The sequence below is a fragment of the Ruditapes philippinarum genome, unplaced genomic scaffold (genome assembly GCF_026571515.1).
Source record: "Ruditapes philippinarum isolate M1 unplaced genomic scaffold, ASM2657151v2 ctg2857_1_1_1_1, whole genome shotgun sequence".
Classification (NCBI taxonomy): domain Eukaryota; kingdom Metazoa; phylum Mollusca; class Bivalvia; order Venerida; family Veneridae; genus Ruditapes; species Ruditapes philippinarum.
In genome coordinates this window covers 129,007-152,334 of record NW_026855271.1, presented here as the reverse complement: position 1 = coordinate 152,334, position 23,328 = coordinate 129,007, and the positions used below count along the sequence as shown (strand labels likewise).

Genomic DNA, 23,328 nt, shown 5'->3' with positions numbered 1-23,328 from the left:
AGAAAGGTTCATACAGCAGTGATCACGGAACTTTCAACAACAAAAAAAGAATAGCGGCACTTGATCCCGAGACATAAACTGAATGTCTCCTTAGCAAGATAGTAATGGATGGAACTAAAAATATTTATTTATTTATTTTTTGTTTTTGTTTTGAAATTGGGTCAGAGGTTATTCTGTCTCTTGACGAAAAAAGATTAACATATCATAAAGGTGGTTCTAGACTTTTCAAGTGTTCAACGCCAAATAATACAAAATTAGATAATGAAAGTACTATAACGAACAAATATCCGTTAAAGAGATCCACAAGGATATGAAATATAGCTCCTCTGATTGCATGTTAAGTGTTACAAGCATTATCATAGACGATAATTGTACAGGTTCGGTCTATAACATGCTTTCTGTTATAAAATGTCATTACAGTTTATAATCCAAATAATTCAATTCGATGGGACATATTTTCAGGAATAAGAAACACAAAGGATTTTCAATCGTTCTATGATAAAAATGTATTTATATGAAAGCGTAACTTGTAGAGAAAAGTGTTGATGGACAATAAAAATCCATACGTGCAAATAATTAAATAATAAAATAGTGTAACAAAATGTTGCAGTCGAAATCAATATATTATATAATTTACCCACTATATATTTCTTTCTTATGCATTGATTAAAATGCAATAATGTATTACTCCATTTTGAATATTATTGAGAAGTAACCAATGTTGATAATGAATTGTTTTCTCATTTGGCAATAGTTACATCTTTTAAAGAATATTTCACAATCTTATATTATACAGAGATATGGGGAAAGGGTGATACCTCAGAAGCATTGAGCACAACAAAATTACATGTAAAATACAGACTCGCTTTGATTGAGTCAGAAATGCAAAAGGCATATACGTATATATACATATCAAATAATTCAAAAATGTCTTTAAGGTTTGAAAGTTTCTTGTCTCTTGTCAGTGTTAAACCACAACAATTCTAGCAGCACAATGTCATTGTCACTCAGTAAAGTTTGAATATGTATCAAACTGGTGTATGAATTCAAGGACAGCCTCATGACAGAACTTGTATTGCTCCTGCAATCATAAAATTACATTACATTGTATCAAATATTCCTTAGTATAATCTATGCAAGTAGTTATACGAGCGTAAAAGGGAATAACATCGCATGAGGAAATACGTAGGTCTGCAACTGAACAATAGAACACAAAATTTTATAAGTCAAACCTTCAGACATACAAAATATTTTTTTAACTTAATCCATATATGCAATATTTTGTAATATACTAGTTTTACGAAATCCAGTACTGCTTTAAATCTCAATCCATAACTGTGAACATACGAATTTATTCACTATAAAGTTTTTTGATGATTCTTTATTTATCAAAAAAATGCATGGTAAAAAGCGCAAAAAACAACACAAACTAATATGTTGTTTATAGGCTGTTGAGTAAATCATCCAATTTATTAATATTTTGTTCACAGATAACAATACTTACCACAGAGGGTATAATCTGTTCTCTAGCGCTCCTCATTTCTTCAATGACCTGGGATATTGCCACGTCCTGTTCGATCTGTAAGCGTTCTATAACTGCTGATATCACACAGTACAAACCACTTTTGTCCACACCATTCCTGGTAAGATTATTCAATGTGCAAGAAAAGCATGCCATGTCAGTATAAATGTGTTGTCAATACAGTAAGAAAATTACATGGTTTTACAAAAATGCATGCATGCTTTTCGTCTTTCGTTACAGATAAATCTTCAGAAATGTGAATTAGTTTCCAATTTAAACTATGACTCTTAAAGCAATAAAGCAATATTGTCTATGAAATGTATAAATTAAATAATGTCCAAAGTTTATGTGTTTCTTTCTAACAGTATAAATTTGATGGCAATACAGTAAGCAAATTGCATTACAATTTTCAAAATTGTTTGTATGCTTTACGTCAATATTTACAGAATAATCTACAAAAAATTTTGTTTTTTTTCAATTTAAACTTTGACTCTTAAAGCAATAAAGAATATTGTGTATGAAATGTATAAATTAATTAAAGTAAATAGTAAATGTGTTTCTTTCTTATTTCAGAGAGAAAAAAAAAGTATCAATATCATTTCTGAAGTCTTTTAATTAGAAATGAGTATATTATATTTACGATTAACTTTTTTTGGAATTTATAAATCAGTATAACTTGGGGGTAAATAACTTACATGCAATGTACAACAATAGTATGATGACCAGACTGTCGCTGCCATACTTTAACAATTTCTAACAGTGTTAGTATAACATCTGGGGAGTCTGGTAAACTATTATTGTAGGACCATCCCCCACACCGAATCTGTTTGATCTTACGGGTCTGAAATATTTGAAAAGGAATACATTAAATGTTGTTGTTGCTGGGTTTTACGTGGGACCAACACAAGATAGGTCATATAGAGACCTTCCAGCTTTATTGGTGAAGGAAGACCTCAGTTGCCTCTCCATACATTATTTCAGGCATAAGCCGTTACTTAAGTAGAAGCACTGACATTCCGCCAGGTAACTGGAGAGGTTCCTCACATGAAAACAAAATCCACAATTCTCGTCGAGATTCAACTACATCAACCACTGCAATGGACACCCTCGACATTTAAATTAAAATATCCTTTTGAAAAAGAAAATATCTCGAAAGTTATGTAGTATTTGCAATAAATAAACATGTAGTAAATTTAAGAAATTTTTAAAAGTACAACACACAACATCTAGCGTCGGGCTAAGATATATTCCGTATTTTGTATTTAGATACAAAGTTATCAGATAAGCTAACTACACTGAATTTAATTGGAATAGTTGTATTACCAATTTATGCTTCTTTGCTGACAGTGATACAAGTTGGTGATGGCTTTTCTTTTCGACACCATCTTCGGTGATCTCTATGTTACCAAATGTAACACATTCACCTTTCTCAGGCCAATACTTCTCAGAATCCTTTATGAAAACATAAAATATTTTTTTCTAAATACGTAACCACTGAAAGTGTAAATTCTAGTGGAGACTGTTATTTTTTAAAGCGTAAAAAGAAAAGTCACACATGGTTATGAAATCAGAACAATTTTATGGAAGGCGAGACGCTGCACTCATGACTGTTATTATGATTATAGAAAAATTATGTTTTTCCTTACTGTATAATTACTAATTCTAAAAGACGTTAACTTCATGTTATTCATTATTTCATAAAATAGAATACTGTGCAAATTATTAAAAAATAACTCTTTTATACCGTGGGTTGATGCGTAAACTCCAAAACAGCTTTGATATGATAGATAAGAGCTTTATAAGTAAAGAAATAACACGAGATAACTTAGTTAAAGTTGTTCAAAACATGGAACTTTGTATAATTATTGTCAAATAGAAGCATGAGAGCCTATTATGATATGGCTTAAGTACAATTCATAGTTTTCAAACAGACAACTCTTCATTCATAAAAGCGGAAGTTTAAACGACAATGTGAAACACAATTAATACCTAAATAATGGCATGACTTGCAATAAACAAGCATCAGAATAAGTATCTTTAAAGGAGACACCAACATGATCTTAGCACGCAAATTGTATCAATTTTTTAACATTTGTTTCAATGTTTTAAAACAGTTTATATCATACCACAGATTCTTTTAAATTATTCATCATAACGATAGTGTGGACATCATGTTCCCATATGAGATCCCAGAAATCCTCCTTTGTGGTTTCCAGTGGTGTTTGTGTTATGATAAAGGCTTTTCTTTCTTTGTAACTCTAACAAATGTAACCGTTCATAAAAATTCTGATTAATTAATTTTAATACAATGAAAAATGACCTAAAAAGTCATGTTATAAGCTGTGAACTATGAGTTATTTCTTTGTTATAATTTTCAGAGTTGCATCATTGTTTTGTGTTGCCCAAGTTGTTTGATGTTTTTGAACTTTTGATTTAGTGACTTTAAATAAGCTGGCTGGATAGCTGCCTCTTATAAAAGGTTTCAAGGTCAATGCGTGGTGGACTCGAACAAACAGCGGTGATGGGTTAATGATTTGAGTCCAGCAACCTAAGTCCTCCTACCTTGTAGACCCAATTATGTGTATAACCAAAAGTAAACTGAGTATTTTAACAGTATTGTCCCTTTATTTACACACTTTGATATACTTTACTTTATCATCATTTTTGTTTTATTGAACCAAACTGTTATCATAAATTGAAATAAAATGAATTTATAGAAATGCAGTTTGTTTTTCTCTCTAAATATTAAAATAAACAAGAAATTAATTATTGAAATAATCGAGGGAAAAACACTGTTTTAGACTGTTTTTGAATATAGAACTATATAAACTTAAATATACATACTACTTCTCTAAATTTTTCTTTATTTATTGAAACGAAAGAGTATTAAATTAAAATTATTGACAAAAAAGCAGCCAACCAGTTATCACATTTAATAGGGGTAAACAAAACGAATATATGACATAATACTAATTGTTTTAAGCTATCAATTATCGGCAAAAAGTGCATATAGATATTATCAAATATATATGCTTTAAAGATGAAATATTTTTATAGACTTTTTTTTTCTAAATAATTTACAAGTAAGAAAATTAAGTATTGCAATTACCGGCAAGAATACAGCATTTATGTATCTGTTGTCACTATCTGAATAAGATGACAGCAAAGATGGCATGAACTCTTCGACTGAAAAGAAATCGCAAGAAATTTTATTAATTTGATAATTTAAAAATAAAAAAAAATGTGTTATGATCATATATGATCATATGAAATTGATCACTCTACATGTTGTACCCCCAAAGGCAGTCAATATATGCAAGAAAAAAAACTGTAATTGCAAGATACTACAAAATCAGTCATTAATCGCACATAACATGTAAATTGTTACTTGAATCTAGGCATGCAGTTTTAACAGGATTATATAAACATAGTTATAAACAATGTTCACAAATGTTCACAAAGAAAGCTGTAATACAATGTATCATACCGGGAAGCACGTTGGAATATCTATTCTTCCGTCTGTTCCTGACAAGTTTAGATGATACGTAGCCATCTTCATCGGCCACCGGAGATACTTTCTTTAAAGTCTGTAACACAATATTTTCTTGTATTGAATTCTTTTTCTCTTTTGCTAATCCGTGTTAATTGTTTTAAAGACTGTAAATTTATGAAGCATTCTTAAATTGGAAAGTATTTTATTTTGTATGGATCTTTTCCAAATCATTGTAAAGAATCGATAAAGAAATGTAACATGCATGTACTTAGATCTTTTTTCAACTAGAATGTTATTATGGCTTGATCATTTGCATTATCAATAAATTTTAAACTTAAAGTTAATTAATGAAATTATTTCAAGTTAACTAGTAAATACACAAACCTCAAACTCTAGAATTAATTTCGACTTTTTCTTTTTTGTGTCTATCTGAAGTAGTTCCTGAAATGCTTCTGGAAATTTATAGGCCGGTAGTGCCGATGTGGGCAGCATCAAAGATTCAACAAGAGCATGATGAACAAAAATATACTGGTCCTGAAAATTGAATAAGAATTTGACAATTGTCAGAAAATCAATAATCGATTAATAACAATTCAAAATCATTTTTGCGTTCTGTTATTTCTACAAGGCATAATTGTAAAATATGTAGATGAAAGTTTCCATACCAGAGTTTGTACTAGGCATACTCGTTGTGACCGAAACGCAGAAATAGTTCCAAGAACATCAATATAGCCCAGGGCTTTTCCTTGTTCAGTCAGAAAGTCAAGTGCAATAAATGTTCCAGTTCTTCCCACACCAGCACTATCAAACAAAACATAAAAAGTTATGCAAGAAGTTTATCAAGCGGAAAGAAATTTCTTCATGGTAATATGATACTGCAATGAATGTGCATGAAATGCCTTATACATTTATCTGCTAAAAGAAGGATCAAAGAGTGACGGAATATCATTCGATAAATAGTCCACTACAAAAAATAATGACTAAATTTTGAATAAAATATACCTGCAATGTACAACAATGGGTCCATTCTGTTCGACTGAGTCATATTTCACTTTGTTAATAAATTGTACAAGTGAAGATGCATATTTCGGAACACCTTTGTCTGGCCATGCAGTGAAATGATACTGTGTTACAGTCCGTGGCTTTTGTTTCGAACCTTCCTGAAGATGAGAATGGTCACGTATATCATTGAAATACGTGCATAAAAGCATGACCAATAGTAAAAGCATGACCAATGCACATGAATCTAGAATTAATACAATTGTTTATCATAAAACTTCTTAAGTAAATACCTTTATCACTTGAAAGGTCCTTGTCACAAATTGTGAGAAATTGTCAATTTTCTGTGTGCGTACAATAATTTTGCCGAACACAAGACTGGTTCCTTCTTCTGGCCAATACTGCTCACATATTTCCTTGAATCAGAAAAGAAATATTTGATTTCTTATAAAGAAATCGGGTTAATATTGTATATACAATAATTAAGTGAATGCTTTGAACGATAACTTCTCTTGATCATCGGTCGAGTGTTTAAACTAATGTTTATCTTTAACAGTAGTGTATTCACTTCGCTGCCAAGGGGCTGACAAAATTTAGCAATTTTTATTAGTGTAGCGACATCAAAACTGATCTAATTCTCTAACTACGCTATCCATCCATGTATCAGAAGCTAATAAAAGGGGGAAAATGCCTTGACTTAGTTTACCTTCCCCTCTTCCATCAGATTTGTAAGCATAACAATCCTTGAGCTCTCTTCTTGCCATATCATTCTCCAAAAGTCCAATAATAATTCCTTCGTCGGTCCTAAAATTGAAGAAGTTCAAAATCAAAAATCACAATGTTTGAATTGCCTTTAAAATTACTTTAAAGAATTCAAAATTTTAGAAAATATCTGTAAACGATGATGAAAAAAAATATCATGAGTATACCTTGTGATGCTATATACTGTTTAGATGTCGCGAAACCCTGAAAGAAAAGTGTATGCAAATTGTAGAACTTTGACAATGAGTTAAACAATAAATAAATGTAAACAATTAAGAATTTAGGGAGCGAAATAGATTTCTTAATACTTCAAATGTAGAGCTTTAAACTTTACGTTTTAAAAATAGTTGATCCTTTAGAATCTTCTATATTCAATTGTTTATACGCATGTAAATTTGAAGAGAACGCTTTTTATAAATACTAACACATTATCAAAACAAAAAGAACAAAAAGACAAAAAAAAATGAACAGAAACAGACAGTTTACTGATTTCATGAGTAATTATGACAAATTACACAAAACAACTTACGACTGTCACATTTGTTTCAAAAACATTTTTAGATTGTCAGAGTCTATTTCACTTACATTCACATAGCAGGCATTAATATAATCCGACTGTGATGCTTCGTCAGTTTTTAATACAACACGTGTGTCATCATCTATACCACAAAAAGAAGAAAAATAAAGATATTGTTATGTCGACTAATCAATAATTTGCATTTCTTAAATTCTTACAATACTAGGTATGAGTCTGTAATTGACTATAGAAAAGTGAAGAGAATAATTAAGTTATTTAAGCATTTTCTATGCGTAATAATTAAATAGCTATACCATACAGATAAACTTGTATTAAACGTACAAGCATAGAGGTTCTTATATCGATTCTTAATTATGTTCTTCTTTTCCAATGCTGCTTCGTGGGGCTGAATCATTTCTCGAGGAAGTGCCTGAAAATATCAAAAGAGCAAAAGCATCATTTTAGATCTTAAAACATAAGTTTGAAATACAGAACAAGTTATGCATTTAATATAAGAATGTTTATTTATGACACATTCCGTATTACTGAGTTAGTATAATATTTGTGTCGTAGGGTAAAATCATTATTAATGTATTCCGTTGTTTTTGTTCATTTGTAAAACACGATCCGACTTGTACTCCGTAGTTTTCCCGATATTTTCAATATTATCTACTTCGGACTTATCTTTGATCAGTTTATACACGTGACACTTTTCAACCAATCATAATTTACTTTTCTAGTCAAACAAGTTTTCAAATTGCATAAGCTTTTTATTGTGCAATTAAAAATATCAAATATCTCTGGATATATTAAATATTCATTCAGGTAAATAAGAGTTTTGTATTTTGTAAACATATCTCTGAATATACTGTAAATCTTTGGTTTGATAATTATATAATGTATTAATGTAATAATATTAACGAAGTCAATTTTTTGTTTTGATAGCGGACTGTCACGAGTCATCACACTTACATGTATATTGTTTCGTTTGTTTACTTGTTTGACAGCTGTCATCTGTCAAGTATTAATTCTATACGGTATGTTTGTATAATGTTATTTTCTTTATATTTTCAGATTTTTTTATTCTTTATCATATTAATTGATGAAGTGAATAATAAACCTCAATTTATAAACTTTATCTGTCAGATAATAATTCAATATGTTATGTTTGTATAATGTTATTTTAATTATATTTTAAGATGTTTTATTTTTTATCATATTAATTGATGACGTGAATAATAAAACCCTATTTATAAACTTTATGAAATAGTTCTGTCATCCATCATCTCCAAAACCTACAAACCGTCAATGTATACGGAAGCTGAGAAGCCGCTGACATTTGCAGTAAGTAAATTTACCATGTTCACCATATGTACTCACATGATTTAAGTTGTCCTCTGAGATATAATATGCTGTTAATCATTGTGACTTTGTATGTTTAATTAAAATAGTTTTGCTCTTGTGTTTATATGTAAGCAAACTGAGCTGATAGCGATATTGAACGAAGCCATTTTTTTGCCAGATAAGAAATATATTGAATACAGAATGATTACAAAGTATTTCTGAGTAATAAAAGAATGTTCTAATAAAATAAACACTTAAACTGAAATGTAATTCTTAAATTGTTCAGTAAAACCTTTATGTACAGATATAAAGCATGTAATACATGTATAACGTAGTAAAACATTTTTATATTTATTTTAACATATTTTTAGCAAGTTTATAAACATGTACTTACATAATTTTTTTTATTAATTGAAATCGATCCAAATTCTTAAATGTGTTGTTTCTTTTTATAAAATAAATCTTAAGGGAATTACATTGAACTCTGTCTCAAAATTCCGCTTGGCATCTGAGCCTGTCAGAATCAGATCAGAAAGATCCTTTACAAGTTTTGCAGTTTTAGGAACATTGTTAACATCTGTGAAGCTGTAGTAAGGTTCTGACTGTAAATCGAACTTTGAATCCGAACTTTGGTTTGAATGTTTTATGATATTTTTGTTTGTCGTCTTCTTCATTACATTGCTGTACGTCCCATCACTTTTAGTATTCGATGATTTGCTTTCTAAAAGACATAATAAAATTTAATTCGTTAATGCATGGTAAACCGTCCGATAAGCTCAATAGGCCTGTGAAACGGGCAACCCGGGTTGGATTCCTTTACGTGCAGATCACTCTCGCTGTGATTGATAATAAAATCTACTCTACGGTGACTTGCTCTTGCATGTACAGAAGTTATCTTGCGTTAATGAAGGCAAATAGTACTGGTATAGTGCTTAACAACTCGCTAAGGAACGATGCGCTGACTCCAAAGTAACTTACCTGTGGGTAAACTACCAACTTCTCATAAATGAATAATACGACTTCTTTTTTTATCACATTTCAAAGCATTTGTACATATAAGTTTATGTACAGAAATTTCTGTATGTGTTAAATATCATATTTTATACAGTGTCATTGTGTATTTCAAGCATGAATTATTCTTATATATTATATTTTCAGTAGAAGGCTGGAACATTATAATCGCATATCATTCATTCTTCTTTAAATGTCAGAATAACATGAAATACCTGAATCAAAATGTCATAGAAATTGTCATTATATCTAACTAAACGCAAGGTATAAGATGTATAATTACACTTTTTCAAAAGCCATTTAAAACTTTAAATTAATAAACTTTACTATATTCTGGATATAAATACAAAAAATGACAAAAGTTTACCATATTTTTTGAAAATATTGATAATTGAAGTAAATTTATTAAACAAAGAATATGTTTTTATTATTTGAAAAAACAGTTTTGCTAGTTTCATATTCTTCTTAGTTGAAAATCATTAATAACGACCAGATTTTTTACCAAAAAAATACAAATAACACCGACGACAAATGTCTATGAAAAGATTGTTCATTGAACGCCGCCCTTCCTTGTTGATCTTGTTTATCATATTTTATTGAGACAGGTACTTGTTATTTTACATCAAATAAAGGGTGGGATAATAAAACCTGTTAGAATTTGTCATATTTAAAAATAATTATCTTGATAGAAATCTAAACATTTGTGAAAACAAATGAAGAAAGTTTACCATTCTAATTTCAAATTATAATCATTTTAAGTTGTTACCCTGTCCAATTTAACACAATTTACAGTATAAAGTATGCCATAAAACTTTGTTTCTTACTCTAGATTTTATATAAAATAAGAAAAGTAAATAAAGAATAAAGAAATGGCCAAACAAAAAGATGAAAAAAGACAAAAATTGAGAAAAAAAATTCTGAAATTTGAACATACGCCCTATCGAAACTCACTCAAAATGAATACTCTTCAGAAAGGAGAGATGCATTAAGCATCCAATACTGCACCAAAATTCAGTATTTCAATAGTAGGGAAAAGGCACCATCCAATCTTGATTTCAATAAATGGAATAAAAAGTTTCCGTTGATTTTTTTTATAAAATTTTTAAGACCTGTAAAATCCTGTAAATTGGAAAGACAATAACTAAATATTTAGCGTCTCAACTGGAAATATTAGCAAGCATATTAGACAGGTTCATAGTTGTTCAGCAGATGATCATTATTTTATCTTCAAATAAATCATATATGAAAAGCTTTATTACCAGTTATTGAATTGAAACTTTCTTCTTGAATCTCCGAATAAACACCATCCTGTGAGTTTGAAATGCGTTCGTTATTGTTTCCTTTCCACAGCTGTGCATATGGATCTGGCTTTCCAGTTTCATTGCCTTTTATCCGTCTTCTTTTTATATGTGCGTAATAAAATTTTCATTATCATATATTTAATCGGATTTTATTTATCAAACGAATAAGATCCATGCATAATTTAAAAAAAACAGTTGAATACGTATGTGTTTTAATACTTTATTTAATGTATTATAAGATTTTATTTTGATTTTAAAAAGGGCGAGATAAACAAATTATTGAACTTTGGAAACAGTTATTCTATTAAGCCTCATCAGATATTTATATAAATACTCTTAAAGTACACTTTCTTTCTAAGAAACAGTAGCACAAATAGAAAATGAATAAATTCCCAAAGAACGTACAAAACGGCAAAGTTAAAAATGTTGCAGGCTCGGTTTGATCGAGCATGTTTATAGAAAGTACTGGACAGTGCAAGCTACCGTCTACGCCCACTAGCGCCGCCTTAAGCAGAATTTAATATTCAAACACGGAAATTGAAAATTTTGAACTAAGACACATCGGTTTTGAGCAATATCGAGGCATTGCATGAGTAAAAGATTTTGTTTATTTAAGAACAGTTTAATATTATCTCGTTTAGTAATGTTCATTCCACTACTGATTTAAAACACACAAATTGATATAATCTGACATTTACCTTCGATAAAAAAAGAAACAGACGACAATAACTATGCTGATAATCACCACAGCCGCTGCTGATACACCCCCAAATAATCCTGCATATGTACTTTTGACAGCAGCAGCAGCAGCTGTTTCTGTTTGAACTATTAGAAAATATGTTCTGATATTTAATAACTTCAAATATTACCTCATACATGTCATACACGAGCATGTTTACTTCGCAAAAGTTTTAAACGAGTTATTTTTCCGTAAAGGCATTTAGAAAAAGAAAGAGAAATTTCAAATTATCTCTTTATAAGATATCATATAATGTTGTACTTTTAAGTGAGATGTATTTATTTTATAACAATAATGAACTTACTGCATACAGATGGTAAACTATCCCACTCCCCGTTCTCGTTACAGCGACGGCTCCTGTTTTGAGGATCTAATAGTGTAAATGGTTCATGACAATAGGCTGTAACCTCTGTTTGGTAAGGATATTCTCCAGAAGACGGTACGTTTGTATAGTTATATGTTCCACCTTTCAGCTTCCCAAGTTCTTTACATGTAACTAAAACACATTTGCCCGGTCCTCCGCTCCATAGTTTAGTTTCTAAACATTGTCGGCTTTTAGATGAAGATGTCTTCAAGACATAACCTATCCGACAAGTCATAATTATTTTGTCTAGGTAGCGTGACTGGCCACTGGTATAAGGTGTTAGCATACCATTTGACTCTTTCATTACAGACACAGTTTTGTTTGGTATTTCTGGGTAATCACATTTAACAATTTCACAGCTAGAGATTCCTTCCCATTTTCTCATATCACCACAAACGTGTTTCAAGTGACCACTTACGTAATAACCTTTTTTGCAAATAACAACGATAGATGTGTTGTAATATACAGACCCACTTTTATATTCAGTATTGTTTACAAAACGATATTCTCCATTGCTAATAGACATAGGATACTGACATTGCTTTTTCATACATACTGGTGAATGACCACTCCATTCTTTGTGATTCTGACACTGTCTACCCTCAGTTTTATTATTCTCATATCCCTTATTACAGACTGGATATATAGTGCTACCTATTTGCAATGGCTTACTTGGTTCCAGTACATCATCACTTTTACTATGATTTTTAATGTAATATCCATTTTCTGGATTTCCAGGATGAGGGCATTGAATTATATTGCATGTAGGTTTACTACTCCAGAGTCCTGTAATTTCACATGTAATTTCAGACTTTTCTGGTTCATAATCAGCATTGCAAACGACAGAAACGTTTGAGTGCACGTTGTATTGCTGATAGTTTTGATCTAAATTGCCGTTTTGTATTTGTTGGTAACAGCCCACTGAAATGAAAGTTTATGGTTATAGGTAACTTTCTAGAGATAAAGATTGTCTCTTCTTTCTCGTCTAGTTACTATTATTATGATTATAATAATAATAATTATTATTATTATTATTATTATCATCATTATCATTACTATCATTATTATCAAAATTATTATTATTATTATCATCATCACCATCATCATCATTATCATCATCATCATCATCATTATCATTATTATCATTATTATAATTATTATTATTATTAACAGTAGTATTCTAAAATCGAATTTTTTGTAACATAAGCTTAAATCGATGAAATAAATAATCGTGATTCAAGTGAAAATAAAAAAAGTGAAAATACCACTGTTTTCAATATGATACTTTCATTACAATCTATTTCATATTCAGTGCTATTTTCTTAACCATATTCCATTATCAAACACTATTAAAAAGTAAAAGAAAGCGTAGGTGTCTTTAAATAAACAGTACTAGCGAAGTATTCGACATCTGATTTATACTAAAATAAGAATTTCCAATGACTTAGTGTGACATTGACTTTGATCATATGAAGTACAAACTTTTGCTTATCATATTGTCACATTGTGATTGACAACTCTGCCAAAATGTTTCAATTTCTGTTCATCAAACATACAGAGCGAATTTAAAATTGCTAAAAGACAAGCTGATGACCATGTATCTATTAATATATATTAAACATGTATATCTAATTTATTCAGAACGTACAATAGAACGTTTTAGAATCTTGTCCGTGTAAAATTATCGTATATGTCTAAACTAACTTAATCATATTTTAATGAGCTCGAGCGATAAAAGATATCTCTTTGCAATAAAATATATTTAAAAAATTATCCATAAATCATAATCAAATGTTGCAAATACCTGCATAGACCTTTACTTCACACAGAGTCAGGTAGGTTAAACCATCATGAACAGGAAGATTTATAGCAATCTTAGAAAACGACCTAGTACCATCTACAGTTATCTTAATCTTTTCCATCAAATATTTGTTTTGCATACTGTCATCGTATATCACACACCAATAGCCATTTGCTGCCAGGCATAAGTGTTTGTTATATCCAACAACGTAAAAACTTTTAAGACGTCTTCTTGCACGTACATCTAGAAAATAGATGCTTAGTAACTTGCATGCAGGTAAAAAAATGTATACACTAAAATTATTTAATCACACGTTGCGACCATGCGTCTACATGTAAATTAGTTAGTATAAACATATTTTATTTCTCAGAATATATATACATGTTATAATTACAATATACAGGAAGAAATTCAAATATTCTTTAAAAAAAAAAAACATGATTAGAATGAAAGACAACATGTCTTATGAAATTATTCATGTAAATTGAAGATTTATCAAGACATAAACCATCAAAGATAGTTTTGAACTCTTTTTGGAACAAAGATTGCTGTATATACTTATGATAAAAGAGTAAATCTTAAAACTATGGTGAAAATACTAACCTTTTCTATTTACAATGACAATACCAGTGACATAATAGTCATCACCAAGTACGACCAACCATTGGACAATATATTGATTATTCTCTAAAAATACTGATCCGTCGGTATGTGTACAACTGCCGTTGTTGAAATCATTATTATCATTACCGTCCACTGCTAAATTCGCCGTATAACCTTCTATAGAGGATCCCATGTCTCTGTAAGACCCAGGTTTTTGGGAAGCTTCTTTATGTAAGGCTATATTTTGTCCTGTAATTAGACATCAAATATGTTTTAGCGCTTGGTTTTTGCTTAAAAAGAGAAAAAAATGATACAATTACAAATGTAAACATATGACACATTTTCTCTTTTTAGTCAGTGCTTTATAATTTTCCGATAACACATATTTAATCTGTCAATGGAAACAAGACTACTATTTTCTTTTCAGTACCAACGCTTGTCGATAACATTGGCTTTTCCTTATGATGTTGAGATAGTTAAACGTTTTCTACTACATATCATGATTTTGTATTATGTTTTAACATGTCATTAAAATCAAGAAGATTTAAATTTCTACACAGTTGTCGTATGCAAAATGTTGATTAATCTTGTATGTGTATAATTAAATGGTATAAGTAACTAAAAGGTACCTCGGAAATGCCAGTCTTCTGTTGATAAACAATTAACGAAACAAAAACATACTAATGTGACAATCCAAACTATTGAACTTTGAAAATTCATCTTGTTGTTTTGTTGCTTTTTCTGAAAATAAAGGATATATTCCATGGACAATCGATAAGGGTGAATCCATTAATACGTGAGCATTTCATATGCATGTACAAAAGTAATAATTAACATATAATCTTTCATTGTGTATAACTTTTAGAAACGTCACTTTGAAATGTTTGTATTTATAAAGAACCGATACTCGTAAGGCAAATTCTAAGGCATTTAATCAGTCAACAGTTTTAATTAAAGGCTAAAGTATACATGTACAATATTTTACTTACAATTTGAAAAAAATACTCAATTTATTATAGCAGGATATGGAAAAGAAAAGGCTTAAATATACATGTACAATGTTTTACTTACAATTTGATAAATACTCAATTTATAATAGCACGATATGTAACGGAGCATTTCATTGTTTCAATACAAAGAGAACAAATTTTACCATAAAAACAAATAAACACAATTATTCTGATACATGAAGTCAAAAGATTTTTTTTATCTAGAAAAAATTTCAAGAGAACATTTAGAAGCATTTGCTTGCAATCTTTTAACACATTTCAGTGAACATTGAATGACAATTCGTGGGACAATCATAGCCATCGCATGATTGTTCGTAAATGCCCTGAATGCCTCTTAAGTTGGAGATATAGATATAAAAGCAAGTGTTAAATCCCCATATGGACTTACAAAAATCTTTGAATGACCATATTGTGTCAGGCAGGGGTGTAAGCTATCACCATTTTTAGTTTTAAAATAACTTCAATAATTCTGTTAGTGATGGTTGTCATAGTTTTTCATTAGAACTAAAACCTATATTTACTTTACTTTACGTGGACGAATATGTTTTAAATGCTGAAACAAAATACAGCTTCAGAAAATGATTAATCGGTTAAAGTCTTACTGTGATGATTTGAATCTAAAAATTAATCTCGACAATACAAAGGTCATTGGTTTCAGGAATGGTGTTTACTTGCGTTCTTATGAAAAATGGTTTTATGGCGTTGAAATTATTCAAGTAACGTCTTACTATAAATATCTAATAAAAGTGTTCTCGTCTAGACTTTCATAGTATATGTGTCAACAAAACATTATCGGAACAAGCAAACACACCTATTTTTCAGGTAAAACTAATTTATACCGATAGGGACAACTACCAGTATCTCTACTGTTTAACATTTTTGTCTCAAAAATACAACTTATATTGGCATATGGCTCAGAGATTTCTAAAGAAGCTAAAGATATTTAGTACGTACCAAGTTCTGAAAATATGCATTGAACTTAAACTTGTTAACTCCTAATAAGTATGTATATGGAGAGCTGGGCCGTTTTTCACTATATTGCAATAGAGTTTAAAGCATCAAAAACTGGTTTAGGATTCTAAAAATGAGCGAAAATGGATTACCTTCATTATGCTATAAAGCCAAATACCGGTGGGCAGAGAATAACATTGATTGTTGGGCATTTCATATTCAGCGTGTCATTTTCATAAATGGATTTGGATTAACCAGGAGGTTGGAAATATTGACTAGTTCTGTCGAGAATTATTTTAAAGATTGCGCGATATTGATGTTCAAACATGGCGGGAGTCTCTTGATTCATCAATCAAACTTATGCTTGATAAAAGTATCAAAATTGACTTATTAAAAGAACCGTAACTAGATCAAATTGAAAATTATATTTCCGATCACTTATTGTTAAATTAAGAGGTGGTTCACTACCCTAAGGTTATACTACTGGATTCTTCAGAAATATACCAATTGATTAAAGGATATGTCATCTCTGTTATATACGGACCATGATGTTTATAATACAGTATTCTATGTATATTTATCATCACTTTATTATAAGTTTCATTGCAATGTCATGTTTGCTTTATTATGTTGTATTTTTGGCCGGAAGCCTATGTTACAAGAAATAAACGTTACGTTTACGTTATAAGTATAGAAAAAATCAGTCAACCAAATCAAACATGTTGGCGTATTTTTTTTCTACAAAAGATCTGGCAACATTCACTGAAATATCACATTGACAAGAAAGTATATCTTAATAGCTTCTTATATGAAAAGATAAAAATATAAGCAAAACATATAAGTGTACAAAAAAATGTTAAATGATAAATACTTTTTGTGGTTATTTAAGAGTATCCCATGATAAAATATATAAACAAATAACTTAAAATGAAGCTTATCTTTTAGAAATGATATACTAGCAGATACAGACCTACACAATATGCATGATGCCATAGAAAATAAAGTTTATGTTTGGACAAAAGGGTCAGCCACCTTAATCTGAAAAAGACACAAAACAATAGCTATCTAATAACTGGTCAGAAGGTTATAAGATTAAAACTTCCTGACAATAGAAGCTGGCATTATATTTAAGTTCTGTTTATTTGATTATCAGCTTAACTTTCAGATATTGCATTCTAAATTCATTAGTTATTCTTTTACAAACATCTTATGAGAAAAAACTTATAACGTGAAAGCCAAATATTTGTTGAATAATTATCCACATTTCAATTTCATGAATGTGACTGAAACATTTCTTAAACAAAAGTTTAATATGATTATATTTTATTTACGAGTACAAGAACATGTAGTTCTATGACTGACGAAAAAAAAGAAATGTAAGACTTTTTCAGATTTAGACTAGAGTTAAAGCTAGTAAAGGTTTCTGTTTGAAGAGCTATTGTATCTTGGGTCTTGGTATGTGCTTTAATCCATTCCCTCAAAAGATGCTGTGTTAGTCTCATAACTTTTATTTTTGAGGTTTTTGAAGTACAGGTTAGACCAAAATACCGTATGTCTAAAGAACATCTTATATAGACCTGGCAGGACCTCTTTTCTGAAGTGAAGTGTATTCATTTCCTTGGTGATCTATAGTTTGCATAGGGTGTGGGTTCAAGCCCTTCCTGAAAGCCAACCTTTCCTTAATTTTGTTTTTTGCACTTTTTATTCCGTTTGTCTGGTCAGATTATGTTGTTGTTCCATATTTTAGCCAAAATGTTCAGAATTGTATTTAGATATTTTTATATGAATATTTGACCCACTTATAGATGACAAATAATATAGCCTTTTTCAAATTTTCTATAAATAGATTTTTGGACTTACACAATGTTATAGCCATCTATTTGTAGCGTTCGACATTATGTACAGCAATAGAATACACACATAACCCACTGTGTACTACAAAATTATTAGTAATTTACTTTAGAAGATACACATGTTAGAAATAAATTACCGAATTTAAGTCTATTTTTTGTTTTGTCTTATACTGCCTTCCAAGCGGCTATATATTAATATGCCATTAACATGCCATGCTTCGAATCACCGAAGGGGAAACTAATATATGACTTTTAAATAGAAATCGGAAGGAATTCTTCGTTCCGAATTTATTTTAGCTGTAAATAAAAGGGAATAATTGATAAAAATCGGGTCCATGGACGAAAATATAGTAACACAAATAGCAAAGGTACAAACGTTGCGCAAAAAAATGCGCTCATTACAGATACCTTACCAAATCATTTTTACGCACAAGTCATTTTCTATTTAGATGAAATACTATTGTACATTATTACGGATGTTTTGTAAATAATTTAAATTTGCATAATTATACTGATCGTATGAACTGTCAATGAGTGACGGGCAAGAAATTAAATTTTTTTAAAAATGATTTCACTGATGCCTACCTGGCAAGGAAAGTAATTCCAACACAAACAAGACTTACAAAACTTGTAATGTGACACGACAGTAGTGCAACATTGTTCTGTTTGTTTCACTACTGTAGTCAGTGATATTAGATTAAAAAATATCGAAGCATGTACATATTTTTCACCTCTAATGCTACTCATTTTCTACAAATATCAACAACTAATCATTGTAAGAAATATCCATATGTGAATAAGGCAAAACAAAACCTTTCATCAACTTTATTTTTCAAAATGTCCGTTACATGTTTCGCGCCAAATGGTATATCATGATGTAAAACATCAAAGAGCGCGAAAGCAAAAAAAATCAGCAAGTGAAAATGAACCAGTAGAAATCTGATGACTAGAAAGTCTTATAAGTTTCCAAAGGATTATTGAATTTTTCCAGAATTGTATATCATTTATGAATGGGCGACGAAAGACATTATTGAACTTTAGTAGGCTTGATAGAGATAAGAATATTTAATTATTTTCTTTGGAACATACAAAACAGTAGTCAAAATGAACAAAATTGTTAAATGATTAATTGTGAGGTCAATCTACTATTTTGTTGAATTGCTTCAAAAACCTCGTCTGACCCACCAGTGTGTTTATATTCCTATCAATAAACCCATAACAACTCATGCTAAAACTGCAGAAGAAAATTTCTGTTGACAAAATATCACAATATTCAGCAAATCAACATTACACTCAAACTACCATAAAACCGATTGTCTTCAAACAAAATATAGAACAGCAAAAACCCGGGAAATCAGGGTCGATTGTAGCTAAAGAGATTTGAGCAGCGAAAAGATTTGATGATATACTTCTGCTAGACCTGTTTATTGTCCCACAATGACAAAATAAAAGCGACACATAAAGTTATGGAAGCCAGAACTATGTCTATTTAAACATTCACGGTAAAAATGTCATAAGTGCAATCATGGCCGTAAAAAAGAAAACCGGAAAGAATCTACGGAAAAGACTATTTCAAAATGATAATACTATGATATAATAATTCGTTAAAAATTGCCTTCTTATTTTTTTCTATAAATTTGTAAAGTGTACAATTTATTCTTGAATGTGTTTGCATTTCATTTCGTGCAAAATTCTCCAGTTCGCTTTTTATTACCATAGCGCGACACGAATGACCGTTTCGTTTAACTAAAATTACTTCTAGAAATAGAATTTCGGACTGTCATCTATTTATAGCTTTCAAATTCATGTACAGCAATAAAATAAATAATAACCCACTGTGTGCTACAAAATAATTGATTATTTCCTGTAGAAGATACAAATGTAAGAATTAAATTACCAAATTTGAGTTTATTTTTTTGTTTTGTCTTATCATTTGGAGTTGCAAAATTTGTTACCATTCTCATTTATTAATAAGACATGCTGCGAATCACCGAAGGGGAAACCAAAATATGATTTTTCATAATAGAAATCGGAAAGAATTCTTGATTCCGAATTTATTTTTAGCTGTAAATCGAAGTGATTTATTGATAAAATCGTGTCCATTGACAAAAGATATAGTAAACACAAATAGCTCCGCACCTTATTTTGTTTGATCATTTTCTTGCATATCTGTTTATTATTTGAGTGTTTGATAATATTTCCTAGCATTATAGGCGTATATAATGCCTTTATTTTTCTGTCGTTTTCTAATATGTAAAAGGTAATCTTTAATTCATGAGGAAGAATTATATCATTATATGTTTCAAAACATAAAAAACAGTCTCTTATAGGTAGTGGTATACGTTGTAGACTTGCATTTTTGTATATAGTTTTTTAAGGATCTGCTTTATTATGATTATTATGGTTTTTTCGACCACAACAGTTGTATGATATTTGGTAAAGCTCCAACGAGTATAAAAAGTTTGTTAAAAAGATCTGAAACTATACATACGTAAAATATGAAAATATATGACAATGTATTGTCTAAAGATGAGGTTCGCCAATACAACGAAGCAACCATGAGGTAGGTACTTACAGACCGTTGATGTTTTATATAAGTAATGTTTTATACAGACGGATCATATGTCTAAGATAACGAAAACTTTTGCTAATACGATCAAGTTATCCTGTTTTGACACTTTCCAACAAAACAAATGATGTTTAAAATATGATTATACGATAATACTAATCACAATAAACGCAAAAGTAAAGCCTTTAAATAATCATGTGACTGTGAATATAATTAATATAATATAATTATTAATATAATTATGGCCATTTTTAACAAAAATGATTAATTGGATGACGTAGAATAACAGATACGGACGATAATTCCCAAAAAGATTTTGTGATAGAATAGTCTAAAAATCGTTCCAATTTTCCCGGAGTATTACGAACGTACGTCACTGAATTCCATTTTAGAACGGAAACAGTGTCACGTGATTTTAAAAGATGGCAGAATACCCAAATTGCTTGAGTATTCCAGATTCGGTTAGTGGTGAAAGGACACAAATACTTGATCACAATAATTCATGTGTTGAATGATAAAAAGGTAAAACATTAATAATGATTACAACGTCATCAAAGTGAACGATAAATCTGTAGCAATTGTAAATAAGGATAACAAAATGAAATACTAATAAGGCTTAGCCTAGCTTGTGTCGAACCAGTATTCAGCGCCAAAAAGTATATAATTATAAACAGATCCGGTATTTACCGATTACACCAAGGCAAACACTGGAGTTGAAGCAAACAAAGTGCAAGATTTAATACAGACAATTCTCTCCTTTGTTTCTGGATTAGTCAAAATGGGCATACTTTAGTTTACCTGAAAACAGTGTTCCTCATATATTGAGGTTTACATTGATTTGGCCAAATGCAAATTAGTAAGTTACGATTCCTTTCGAAAACTAGCTAAAATTTAAATCCATCAACTGCTCATACATAATTTTAATATCTTACTTGATAAAGATGAAAGTGAAAATATTCTACACTACGTACATCGTCCATATATTTGAAATTGAACTTGTACTAATTTTATGTTTAATATTTTAGAACTTTACATAGATACTGTATCAAATTCTACAGTAACTAATAGGCCCACGAGGACTGGTGTTTTTTATACCTTTATTAAAATATCTTTATATGATTTTATTGTAAATAACACATGCCACTTTAATAAACAATTTAACTACTCACTCACGCACGCACGCACCAACGCACTCACCAACTCACCAACACACACACACACTCACTCACTTACTTACTTATACAAAATACGTACATAGATTTTGATGGCGTTGGTATATATATATAATATTTTGTAATAATGTGTGATAAAGCATAAACTTTATTTTTTTCGTAATATTGAAAAGTATTATCATTTAAAAATCCAATTAAAAATTAATCTTATAAAATTTACTGACGGTTATTTTGAACAGTATCAACTAAAAGCATTGCCAGTCAGAAGAATTTTAAAACGCAAGACTAATTACACTGTTATTTTGTTACATTAAAAAGAACTTTCATGAATTATTTAAACGAAAACATGAAATATCTTAATTGAAAAATGAACAAGAAATTTGAAAAAAAAAACTCTTACTTCAGTAAAAATCATGAAATAGTTTAATTTCACCAATACTCCATATTCAACGCTAAATATGTGATCACAACACTTCCTTGTTTTATCCAGCTATCCAAAGCAAAGAAAATATAAATTCAAAAAATATAACACCCGTTTTGTAAACATCGAAAGATAAACTCAAAACAATTTAACACATACCATGTTTTTTTCCTATCGAAAATGGAATGTAAACTTTTATCGCAAGATTTATTTCACAAAGAAGATAAAATATTAGTCAAATGTAGAATTCTCATCTTATCACCTATTATTATATTATTACACCTAATCGGAAAGCAATACCTGATAGGTTGCCCGTCACACCGGATTTAAAAAACATGGTAATTTACACGTGGCACAGTGCTAAAATTCGGGTTGATGATAGGCGCTCAACGATGAGTATATTTTACAATATGGCACATGTAAATTTCAAAATACTCCAAACCGTCATGAGTCATGTCTAAGACGTTGTCAAAAAATGACTTCATTTAAAATATATTTTCCGTTCAATCGCAATTCAAACTTGTTCAAGTATTATTTCGCTAAAACTGATGTCGTCGAAACGTCATGAAATTCGACCAAGCTGTATGTGTTTATTTTCTTTCATGTTTAATTCGTCATAAGCCGCCTTTTCAACGACTCCTCCTTTTATCAATACGGTATTAAAACTTATTTTTCATAATAAAAGTAATAATTTTAAAGATATCAATTATTAACTAAACCTTTTAGTGGAATTTGATGTACAGTTAGATATGCAGCAAATTTGACGTTGAATGAGGCCAGTAGGTTGTCTTATTATTTTCATTTGCTCACAGTTAGGAATATGCAGATATATATTAGTACGTAATAGTAAAGTGATACATAGAATATATACGTGTTTGTTAAGACACATGTTCTCC

General features: G+C 29.9%; 1 protein-coding gene across 1 annotated transcript; it reads right to left on the bottom strand.

Moving 5' to 3' along the window:
- Nucleotides 1-565: 565 nt before the first annotated feature.
- On the bottom strand, nt 566-22,962 carry LOC132742709 (receptor-type tyrosine-protein phosphatase T-like). The gene is made up of 23 exons (XM_060731175.1): nt 22,412-22,962; nt 15,086-15,197; nt 14,457-14,705; nt 13,857-14,096; nt 11,993-12,973; nt 11,648-11,774; nt 10,908-11,047; nt 9,114-9,358; nt 7,636-7,723; nt 7,362-7,435; nt 6,944-6,980; nt 6,721-6,818; nt 6,308-6,430; nt 6,018-6,175; nt 5,681-5,816; nt 5,400-5,549; nt 5,010-5,109; nt 4,632-4,708; nt 3,649-3,780; nt 2,846-2,974; nt 2,218-2,363; nt 1,505-1,640; nt 566-1,081 (listed from the first exon to the last, which is right to left on the bottom strand). The coding sequence occupies exons 1-23, from the start codon at nt 22,424-22,426 to the stop codon at nt 1,004-1,006; spliced, it is 3,771 nt and encodes a 1,256-aa protein (XP_060587158.1). The 5' UTR covers nt 22,427-22,962; the 3' UTR covers nt 566-1,003.
- Between the last annotated feature and the right edge of the window lie 366 nt (nt 22,963-23,328).

Coding starts and splice junctions, on each gene's coding strand:
- LOC132742709 (XM_060731175.1), bottom strand. Junction 9,359..10,907: donor AAGTTTCAATTCAATAACTG/GTAATAAAGCTT, acceptor TATGTCTTTTAG/AAAGCAAATCATCGAATACT. Junction 2,975..3,648: donor ATAATTTAAAAGAATCTGTG/GTATGATATAAA, acceptor GTTTTCATAAAG/GATTCTGAGAAGTATTGGCC.